At 44.4% G+C, this 11,546-nt stretch overlaps 1 protein-coding gene and 1 pseudogene across 1 annotated transcript in view; one reads left to right on the plus strand and one right to left on the minus strand.

The window, feature by feature from the left end:
- COQ7 (coenzyme Q7, hydroxylase) overlaps positions 1-2,384 on the plus strand; it is an 8,548-nt gene extending 6,164 nt beyond the window's left edge. The window contains exons 4-6 of the mRNA XM_003790710.3: positions 858-997; positions 1,671-1,739; positions 2,178-2,384. Of these exons, the coding sequence (XP_003790758.2) occupies positions 858-997; positions 1,671-1,739; positions 2,178-2,255 (287 nt within the window). The 3' untranslated portion in view covers positions 2,256-2,384. The remainder of the gene's footprint in view (positions 1-857; positions 998-1,670; positions 1,740-2,177) is intronic.
- Positions 2,385-7,247: 4,863 nt separating this feature from the next.
- LOC100956596 lies at positions 7,248-10,973 on the minus strand (annotated as a pseudogene).
- Positions 10,974-11,546: the final 573 nt, after the last annotated feature.

An 11,546-nucleotide genomic window follows, 5' to 3' on the forward strand; every position in this document is an offset into this window, starting at 1 on the left:
CTCCTGGGCTCAAGTGAGTCTCCTGCCTCTGCCTCCCAGGAAGCTGTGACTACAGGCGCCTGCCACACACCTGGCTGTTTTTCAGTTGCAGCCATCATTGTTGTTTGGCAGGCCCAGGCTGGATTCGAACCCGCCAGCTCAGGTGTATGTGGCTAGCGCCTTAGCCATTTGAGCCACAAGTGCCAAGCCTTAAGATAGACTCTTAAAGTCAGTAGTCCTTTTTTTTTTTTTTTTTTTGGCCAGGGTTGGGTTTGAACCCACCACCTCCGGCATATGGGGCCAGCACCCTACCCTTTTGAGCCACAGATGCCACCCAAAGTCAGTAGTTTTATAAATAGAAAGTACAATAAAAATATACACAACAGAGAGAGGGGGAAAGCTAGCATAGTTCAATTATAGCCAGATACTATTCCCTGGCAAGATTCTAAACCTGAGATCTGTTCACTCTTTTAAAAAGGGAAAAGAGAAAGTGGTATTAAAGATCAAAGACATGCTCACCCCAAATGCAAACTTAATCTTGGTCATAATCAGAAAGTTAAAAGAGCACTGAAGAGAATAACTTTCTTACTATGCGATTCAAGGTCTAACACTGGGATCTGGTACCACCTAAAGCAGTGATTCTCCACCTGGGCAAGTTTTCCCCCCAGAGGATACATAACAATGTCTAAAGACACTTTTGGGGGTTACAACTTACTTGGTGCTGCCGGCATCTAGCTGGTAGAAATCAGGGATACTGTTAAATATTCTCCAATCCCTCACTACAAAGAATGACCCAACTCCAAATTCCAGTAGTACTGAAGTCAAGAGACCTTGACCAAAAATCATCACTTTCCTGCTCCGGGTTTTAACAACTCTAGGGGCGGGGACTGCCTTACTTGGGAAGGAAGGTGCGATGGCCTGCACAGTGGCGGTGGAAGAGAGCATAGCACATCACTATAACAACCAGATCAGGACACTGATGGAAGAGGACCCTGACAAATACGAGGAACTTCTTCAGGTATTTGACTATCTTCCGGAAAGGGGCTGTTCAAGGAGAAAATGGGCAGATATGTACATGGGTAAAAAGACAAAATATAAGAGAATATTAGGGGATGGTGGAGGGTGAGATATTCAGGTCAGTGCCTCATTTTAAAGGGGAGTAAACTGAGGCACAGAAAGTAAAGCCATCAGCCCTGGTCACACAGTTCAGCCAGAGCTGGGATTCTTGAGCCCAGTCACGCCTGCCTTCTTTCCGGGTCTTTATCCTCTGTTGACCCTGAGCAAATGCTTGAACTTGAACCCTTTAGATTAAATAAATGAATTAAGAATTGATAGACACCCTCTGATATTTTTTTCACAGTAAAAAGGGAAACTGTTTAATTTTTAAAGTCTAAATCAGAGGTTGGCAAACTGTGGCCCATGGCCAACCACCTGTTTCTGTAAATAACAATTTACAGTTTTATTGGAGCATGCCCATGCCTATTCATGCAGGCTACAGTAGCAGAGTTGAGTAGGTGGGCAAGAGACTGTCTAGCCTGCAAAGCTTAAAGTGTTTACTGTCTGGCCCTTTGCAGGAAAAGTTGGCCTACCCCTGTATTAAACTATACTATGATGCTTTAGCCTCCAAAATAAGATAGAACAGCAGGAGAGTTGGAATGCTGACTTGCTGCGATTTATTTTTATTTAACCAGGTGATAAAGAAATTTCGGGATGAAGAGCTTGAGCACCATGATATAGGCCTCGACCATGATGCAGAATTGGTAGGGACCTTCTGTTACTTACAGTGCTTTGGGGCACCATATCTGGAAAGTTGAGGGGGCAGGAGGTTTCTCTTTCCAGAAAAATAAATTATAAAGTGTGGCCAAAGGGAAGAAAACCAGTGACGTTGCTTTGACAAAAAAAAACCAAGCACGTACTTTGTTCTGGATTGGGAATCTTATTTCTTGCTTCATTCCTTATCTTTTTTCTCAGCAGCTTCTTTTCCCTTTCCTGTGAGAAATCGGATGAGTCCAATATTTTGGCAGTAGCAAGGCATTCTGATCTTTTGGATGACTTTTTTCCAAATTAAATTGTTTGTCAGATCATATTTCTTATCCAGGGGAGTCTAAACCCTGCCCTGCCAGCACTGCCAGCCCTGAAACTTAAACTAAAAATGAACATTTAAAGTGTTGCTTTTATTTGCTTGTTGTTCTTAACAGGCTCCAGCATATGCCGTCTTGAAGAGCGTTATCCAAGCGGGTTGCAAAGCAGCGATATATTTATCAGAAAGATTTTGAAGTACGTCCATTTATCCCTGTTTATAAAAGATGACAGTAATTTAAGAAGTGGCATTTACAGAGAAAGAAATGTACAATTATCATTATTTGAATTTTGTTAATAAACTACAAGGTTTTCTTTTTTATTTATTTATTTATTTTTTGAGACAGAGTTGCCCCAGACTAGAGTGCTGTGGCATCATAGCTCACAATAACATCTAACTCCTGGGCTCAAATGATCCTCCTGCCTCAGCCTCCCAAGTGCTGGGACTACAGGCTCCCACAACAACACCTGGTTAAAGAATCACGTTTTTTAGGTCTTTGCCTCCCATGCAGTGCCCTGCATTTGATCAGCACCTGACAACTGGGCAGGACTACTCTTGAGGGTCTGACTTTGGAGGACAGTGGACACCAGGATAGTTTGGATTAATCCTCCACAATCTATCTCTTTCTTCAATCAAGAGTGAGTTTAATTTTATGTGATTAGATGAATGTCTCTGATTATAATGGTGCTAAATTCAACATGGCTGAGAATAAGAGTAAAGACAGTTTTAGATTCCAAACTTCTGTGCCAGGTTACAAGAGATGTCTGTAGGGTAGTGGAGTGTTGGCTAACAACTAAAAATCCAAGCTCTGGTTGTTGCCTGTGTCTACCTTATTTTATAAGTGTGCATTTTCTGTCTTTCTCTCCTATATAAGACTGAGTTTATTGAGGGAAGAATATTGATTTCCAGTTCCTAGTACATGGTAGGTGCCCATTTAAAGGGAGGAAATTTAGAGGGAAGAAAGGAGGGTGGGAGAGAAGGGGAAGGAGGGAAGATGTTCTGAAGCAGCTGCAAATCTGGGAAGCAGCCCCTCGGCTGCCCTTCCCCCCCTTGTATCTCTTCATGCTGGAGGGTCTGGGGGTGTGGTCCTTGGCCCTGTTCTCAGTCTACCATCTTTCCTGGGCTATCTTCATTGTGGCTATTCCTTCACATTTGTATCTCCAGTCCAGACGTCTCATTTTCAGATATTTATAATTGCCGCCTATTTGTCCAAGAGGAAGCACTTGGACATTAAAGAGAACTTCCATCTCCACATACCCCAAGCTGGACTCCTCACCTTCTGCTCCACCCCTCAAACCTGCTTCCCTAGTGGGCTCCCCCTTTGCAGGTAATGGTGACTACCTCCTCCCAGTGCTCAGATCAGAATCACTGCAGTCTTCTGCCTCCAGCACACCTCTGTCTAGTGACCAGGACATCCTGTGGGTCACCATGCATAACCAATTCCCTCTCACCATGTCTACTACTGCCATTGGGGGTCCAGCCTCCCTCCAGTCTTGCCTGGATTATTTCAGAAGCCTCCTAACTACTATTCTTGTTTTGCCCCAGTTCTCCCACAATCTATTCTCAACCCAACCTCCAGAGTGATCCTTTGAACTCTAAGCTGGATCATGTCACTGCTTAGCTCAGACGTCTCCAGTGGCTATTTCTGGCTCCCTCCTTAGAAAGTCAGCATCTCAAAAATGGTTTACAGGACCTGGCCCTCTGTGACCTTTAATCCCTGTCCTTACTCTGCTCCAGCCACACCAGCCTCCCTGCTACTACTCAGAAAGGTCAGGTACACGCCCGCTTAAGGGCTTTGAGGTGGCTGCTCCTTCTGCTTGGAGCGTTCTTTCCCAGAGTTCCATGTCATCAAATCCCTCACCAACTCCGGAGATTTTGCTCAAATTAAGCAAGACCCATCCTGACCACCTTTTTCAGAATGGCAAACCCCACCCCACTCCACACTTCATCTCCTTTGCTTAGCTCTTCTACTACACTATTTAATGTACTCACTTGTTACGTTCTTATCTGTTTCTGCTAGAATGGAACATAAGCACCATGAAGGCAGGAACCTTTGTTATAATCACCAACTCATAATAAGTTTCAGTAAATAGTTGATGATAGAATTGAATGAAGGAATTGTTTCCCCTTCTTAGAAGTGATTTTCAAATAACTAATAATTTGAGATGAGTCCTGTGTGTATCTTGGGAAAATTCAGTGGACATTTATTGAAACGATGCCACAAGGAAACTTGTGAAGAAGGCCATTCCCTATGCTTCTTGTTGGTAATTTAAAACCTACAGGATATCTACATACAAAAGAAGGAGTTTGGGCCCCTACCTCACAGTACATACAAAAATTAACTCAAACTACACTAAAAATGTAAATGTTAGTGCTAAAACTTTAAAGCCCCGAGAAGAAAACACAGGGGTAAATTTGCAACCTCAGATTAGGCAGCAGTTTCTCAGATACGACACCAAAAGTTCAAGCCGCAAACAAACAAAAAGATAGTTTGGACCTTATCAAAATAAAAACTTGGCTTCCAAAGAATATGTCAAGAAAGTGAAAACGCACAGAATGGGAAAAACTTTACAAATCACATATCTGTTAAAGGACTTGTATTCAGAATACATAACTAACTTTCACAACTCAACCATAAAAAGACAAATAGCCCAATTAAAAAATAGGCAAGGGATTTGAGTTGACATTTCTCCCACAGAGATACATGGATGGCTAATAAGCATATACTCAACACAATTAGCCATTAGGGAAACCATAATAAGATGGAATTTAAAAGGTGGAAAATAATAAGTGTTGGTGAAGATGTGAAGAATTTAGAATCTTCATGCACTGCTGGTGAGAATGTAAAATGGTGCAGCTGCTTTGGAAACAGTCTGGCCGTTCCTCAGTTAGACACAGGTATCCTGGGATACAGCAACTTCTCTCAGATACCAATATTTCAACAGAAATGAAAACATGTCCCACCAAACACTACAGCATGAATGTGTATAGCAACATTATTGGGAATAACCCAAAGTGGAAGCAACCCATATATCCGTCAACTGATGAGCACATGTGGCATATCCCTACCGTGCAGTATTATTCAGCCATAAAAAAGGAGTGAAATATCGAAACAAGCTATAACATGGATGAACCACTGAAACATGCGTGGGTACAGAGTTTCAATATGAGAAGATGAAGAGAATTCTGGAGATGGATGGTGCTGGTCTTACAACCTTGGAAATATACTTAATGCCATTTCACAAGGGTTAAAATGGCGAATGTTACGTATGTTTTACCATAATTTTAAAAAATCATGCTAAGTGAAAGAAGCCAGACCCCAAAAGTCACTTATTTTATGAGTCCATTTACATGAAATATGCAGAATAAGCAAACCCACAGAGATAGAAGGTAGAGCAGTGGTCATCTGGGATTAAGGAGGGCTGGCGAGGATGGGGCGTAACTGCTGATGGATACAAGGTTTCTTTTTCAGGTGACAAAAATGTTCTAGAATTAGTGGTGATAGTTGTCCAACTTTGGAAATATGCTTAAACCCACTGGATCATATACTTTACAGTTTGGGATTTTATAGTATGTCACCTGTCTTAGTCTGTTCGTGCAGCTATAACAAAACACAGGGTTATTTATAAAGGCTGGGTAATTTACAGAGAGATCTATTTGGCTCATGATTCTGGTGGCTGGGAGTCCAGGATTAGGCAGCTGCATCTGGTAAGGGCCTCAGGCCACTTCCACTCATGGCAGGAAGTGGAGGGGCAGAGGACATGTCACAGATCACATAGACAGGACACAAAAGAGTGAAACTGAGGAAGCCAGATTTTGACTTTTTAATGACCCATTCTCTCAAGAATTAATCCATTCCCAAGAGAAAGAGAACTTACCCACCCCAGCCAGAAGGCATTAATTTATTTATGAGAGATCAGGGTCCACGACCCAAATACCTCTGGTGTTATAGCAACACAGAACAGACACAGACCATGAAATGTACCTCCCAACATTCACATAGGGGATTAAATTTCAACCAGAGTTTTGGTGGGGACAAACCACATTCAAATCATAGCATGGACCATACTAATAAGAAAAATGCAGGATATATAGCTTTATGCATATTCAATCCAGGCTGTTAAATGAGAAAATGACTTATTTTTTAACTTATCACCCTTTAAGACAGCCAACCATGTAGCCCTTCAGTTCGAGAAGCTTGCCACCAAAGCTTGGAGGGACGGTAGGAAAGCAGGTCATAACCGGACAGTGATAGAATGCAGTCCCAATGCAAGCCAGGTATGGGGGCGCAGGAGAGAGAGAGTCTGCTTATATAGTTTTATTCAAATACTAATCCAAGCTTTTAAATGAGAAAATGATTTTTTTCAAGTATTTATAAAAGTATAAGTATTACAGCCAGATCTTAGTGCTATGAAGGCGCTTTGTACAATCCTTATTAAAAGCCCCGGCTGTTTGTTTAGCATCCTCTTCGGAATTGATGGCTGATGTTTTATGCTTCTGAGAGCTTCCAGAACAAGGCCAGAGAGATTTTTTGAATCCTTCTTTGATTGTTTTTAATTCCATTACAGCTTGTCCTCGTGTATTAACAAGGTAATCTTGTCTTTCCCTTACTTCACTGATCTGACCTTTCAGGGGAAATGTGATTTTAAAATTGGACACCATCCAGAGATGATGCCAGAATGACAGAGAAGTATATTCTTGCCAGCAGTGTAGTTCCAAAGAGGGCATCTGAATTACAGTTCTTTGCATGTCTTTGATTCTCTCACTACTCAATGTGGGGTTCAGGGACTGACATCATGGGGGGGGGGGGTTGTTAGAAACCCCCTCCCATGATGGAATTTGGGAATCCTCTCTAGACCTACTCAATAAAAATCTGCATTTTAGCAAGTGGTGGTGGTTTTAATGTGTGTCTAACAAATTCCCTGATACTCCTCTGTTGATGGAGCTTAATTCTCCCTGCCTTGAGTGTGAGCTGTACTTCCTTTTTCCCACAGAACAAAAGCAAATTTAATCTGAATTGTTTGCAGATGCTGCTGATTTTCTTTTTCTTTACATTAAAAATGCATTAATGTGAACTATGTGCACGGTTTGTTTTCAGTAGTGGTGTTTGTGCAGGTTGCCTCTGGTACATTTCCTGGGTTTCTGACCACACTTAGACGTTCTCCTCCCCCTATGCCCCACAGATTGATTAAGAGTGGAAGATAAAAGTAGGACTCATATTTTGGGGAGAACTGGGAGTAACTCCTGATTTCTGGGTGTCATTGTTATCTCCTCCTTCAGGATTCTCCAATAGGTTGAGAGAGCTCGGGTTTTTTGTTTTTTTTTAGACAGAATTTTACTATGTCACCCTCAGTAGAGTGTCGTGGCTTCACAGCAACCTCAAACTCCTGGGCTCAAGTGATCCTCTTACCTCAGCCTCCCAAGTAGCTGGGACTACAGGCACCCCCCACAACACCTGGCTATTTTTTTGTTGTTGCAGTTATTGTTGTTTAGTAGGCCCTGGCCAGGTTTGAACCCGCCAACCCTGGTGTATGTGGCCAGTGCCATAACCACTGAGTTATGGGCGCTAAGCCTTGGGAGCCAAGAGAGAGCTGGTCTTGTTTGATAGGAGGCTGATATTCTCTTGTGTCAAGGCTGATCCACTCAGTACATCATTGAATGACAACATGAGGTCTTCATCTGGAACTGCTTTGTGGTTCTGGTTGTCCATTCTCTGCTTGTTTATTTGTATTCAATTCACTTTTCATGTCCAGAGAGAACACTGTTTCTCCATACTCAGTTCCCAGCTTCTCTTTCTAATTTCTCTTTCTACCTGGTGCAATACCAAGCTCAGCTGCTCACCTGAGATCATTCCAGGCCGTTTTGGAGGTGGGGGGGGGTTGTGGCTGGCCTGCCAGGGTGTTGGTCTCTGCAACACCTCTAGTCCACGTAGCTGGGTCTGTTGACTAATCTGATGGTTCGGTTGCTATAATCCTAGCCTTAGCTGTCCTTTCTCAGCAGGTGGAAGGGGTTTTCCATGACTGGCCACTTCAGAGGTGGACATTCTCTCCCTTTCACTGAAGTGTCCCTGAGAAGGTGTGCTTTGATGAGGTGATGCAGCCACCTCTCCAGCCACCATGGGCTCCATCTGGACTATAATCTGAAATGTTAATAGGTTTTATGGCAACTCCCTGAGGTGCCATAGCCTGCATTGGCAGCTATAGCCTGATATGTTGTTTTGGGAGTTTGAGAGATGGCACCACGCCAAGACACTGTTGGTCAGTCCCCAGATGGGACGAGGGCATCCTCACTGGTTTCTGCTGCTCTTCTCTGCAGATCCAGTCACTGGTCCCCCATTCCCTTACTGTCCACATTCATCATTTCCACACTCCCTGCTGCCACAGCATCTTTTGGTTTTGCATCTTTGGTCCCGGTGTAGGAGCCGATGATGTCACATGACTAGAGAAAGTACTGGCTGTAATCATTTCCTTTGTATTTCCCAGCTACCTTCAGGCCTTCATCCTAAAGTTCCTGCTGATGGAGATAGGGGGCATATACCTGTTTCTAACATACAGAAGATGGTGGAAATGAGAGTGTGACTTCCAAGGATAGAGCATGAAGGACAGTGCAGTTTCTGCCTTTCCCTCTAGGGTTACTCACTCTGGGGGAACCAGCTGTCACATCCTGAGGACACTCAAGCATTTAGTCAGTAGATAGGATCGTGTGGCCCAGCACTGAGGCTTCCTGCTGACATCTTGGAAGTGAATCCTTTGGCCCCCAGGGAGCCAGCCTTCAGATGACTACAGCCCCCAAATCTTTTTTTTTTTTTTTGTAGAGACAGAGTCTCAGTTTATCGCCCTTGGTAGAGTGCTGTGGCGTCATAGCTCACAGCAACCTCCAACTCCTAGGCTTAGGCGATTCTCTTGCCTCAGTCTCCTTAGTAGCTGGGACTACAGGTGCCTGCCACAATGCCCAGCTATTTTTTTGTTGCAGTTTGGCTGGGGCTGGGTTTGAACCTGCCACCCTCAGTATATGGGACAGGCGCCCTACCCACTGAGCCACAGGTGCCTCCCAGCCCCCCAAATCTTGACTGCAACCTCATAAGAGACCCTAAGCCAGAGTCACCCAACTTCAGTCATTCACGAATCCCTGACCCTGAACAACTGTGTTAGGTAATAGTTTGTTGTTTTCCAGCTGCTGGTTTTGGGCATAATTCATTATGTAGCAATAGATAACCAATACACAATACCTCCAGGTGATTTGGAAGCACATTAAAATTTGAGAAGCAGCTTGGCACCTGTAGCTCAGTGGTTACGGCGCCAGCCACATACTCCCAGGCTGGTGGATTCAAACTCGACCTGGCCTGCTAAACGATGACAACTACAACAACAAAAAAAATAGTCGGGCATTGTTGTGGGTGTCTGTAGTCCCAGCTACTTGGGAGGCTGAGGCAAGAGATTCCCTATAACCCAAGAGTTTGAAGTTTCTGTGAGCTGTGACACCACAGCACTTTACCCAAAATGACATAGCGAGACTCTGTCTCAAAAAAAAAAAAAAAAAAAAAATTTTGAGAAGCACAGAACCAGACCACGAACTTCTTGAAGGCAGAGATCATCTGGGTCATTTCCATGTCTTCAGAGCTAAGCACAGTGGTTGACAGTAATTTTTCTTTTGTTTTACTAAATACAAGGTTAAACTGTCCTATTTTTAAAAGGTAAAAACTCTTTGTAATAAATACCACCTGTATGCATGTGGTCAAATACTCTAGCAGTGCTAAGGGGTGTTTACAGTGATAAGTATCCTTCTTGTTGATTACCAGCAAATTCTGTGACCTTTGCTTTGTGATTAGCTACTGGTAGCCTGCTACAGAAGACAGTGCATTTTCTTCTCCATTTCTAATCTCTAAAATTAATCCTTGGCTCAAAATCAAATATAAACTGCATATAAGTAAAAAAGAAAAATCTCCCTCCCAAACTTATTCCCTAGAAACAACCATTATTAATTCAATACATACCTTTCCAGATGCTTTTTAGAAATCTTTCATCCATGTAGTACATGTTGGGGTTTGTACCTTTCCCTGATGGGAAACATTACGCCCTTGACCTGCCATTTGTGCCTTTTATCCCAGGACCTGCAAGCCTCCGCTGCTCCTGACCTAGCTCCTACCACAGCCAAATACTGTTCTAAAGGCTTCACTCACTGAATTCTCCCAACGCCTCCAGGGTGGCCTGGCTCCGGAGGCTGCACACTTCAGCACTAAGCCACTCGCCTCTCCTCACCTTCTTTTTTCACTTATTGGCAGAAATCTGAGTTACTTCTAACAAAGACTTGGGGGGCACTAACTTCAGAGGACTATCTTTCAGAAGCAAGGACGCCTGGGGGAGGAACTGCTGGCTCAAGGTTTTTAACCTTTTAGAGATTCCATACTTCAGAGAATTTAATATCAACTCTGGGCCTCACCTCAGGACGCCTTTAAAGTCCTGCTTAAGACCCCATGATCCTGAGATGATCCAGGTGATTGGAGGACAAGAAAACACGACACTGTCCAACTCTGGGAAAGAAAAGAAACCTTTTTAAGTGGAGGCGCTTCAGCCTCGAAACTGTTCTGCCCTTCCGGAGAAACATCGGGAAGCGCTGAGCTCTTTCCCACTGAATGTTTTCGAGGGTTGAGCCTCTGAAATGGCAGAGCCCACGGGGCGGAAACTGAACGCGACCGTCCTGCGGTTTCTGATCTCGGCGGCAGAGCGTTCCGGGCGCGTCCAGGACAAGGAAGGTGGCAAACCCTCCCGTGTCCCGCAGAGGGCGCCCGCGTCCCGCCTACGAGCCCGAGGCCGGCCTGCCGCCGCCGCTGCCGGGCGTCTTCGGAAGAAAGCAGGGACAACGCCCGACGGCCAGGCCAGGACTTGGCTAGTGTGGTGGTACTGGCCCCATCCATCCGCTCTGATCTCGGGCTGCCAAACCGGAGCGCAGCGTCGCGTGTGTGCCCTGCCAGGTGCTGAGGGCCTCGCGGGATGTCCCCGTATGCGCGGTCCTTCCGACTGGGGTGTCCTTGGCCAGCTGGATACGTTTTCTTTTTCAGAAAAAAGAGAGAGAAGAAATCAGGGGGTGGGTTGGGGTGATTAGTCTCTGCCTAGGAACACTACAGGGAGAAACCAGCAGTTTATCAAGCAGTGTCCAATAGCAGGCTCTCTGCCAATGTTTGATAAATTAAGCTAAAAAATCACGTGGAATCAAAGAATGGAACAAAGGGAGACTAGTCGTTACAAGTGATGACAAATGATCCTCCGGGTCTCAGTGTGAACACTCTTAGAAACTTCAGGGTGGAAGTAGGAAGTAGGGAGAGAGGGCCAACCTAGCCCCTCAGTCCTCTTGTCCACCTACATCCAAACTCAGCATAACCCATCCTGGCAGACATTTAACCCACCACACTGTCTCAACTCCTTTCCCTCACATTGTTATTTCTTGCTCCTGCGTTTTGGGTTTTGAGAATTCCTCTTCATGATACTTT

The sequence above is a fragment of the Otolemur garnettii genome, unplaced genomic scaffold, assembly GCF_000181295.1.
Source record: "Otolemur garnettii isolate 467f Iridium unplaced genomic scaffold, OtoGar3 scaffold00044, whole genome shotgun sequence".
Lineage (NCBI taxonomy): Eukaryota > Metazoa > Chordata > Mammalia > Primates > Galagidae > Otolemur > Otolemur garnettii.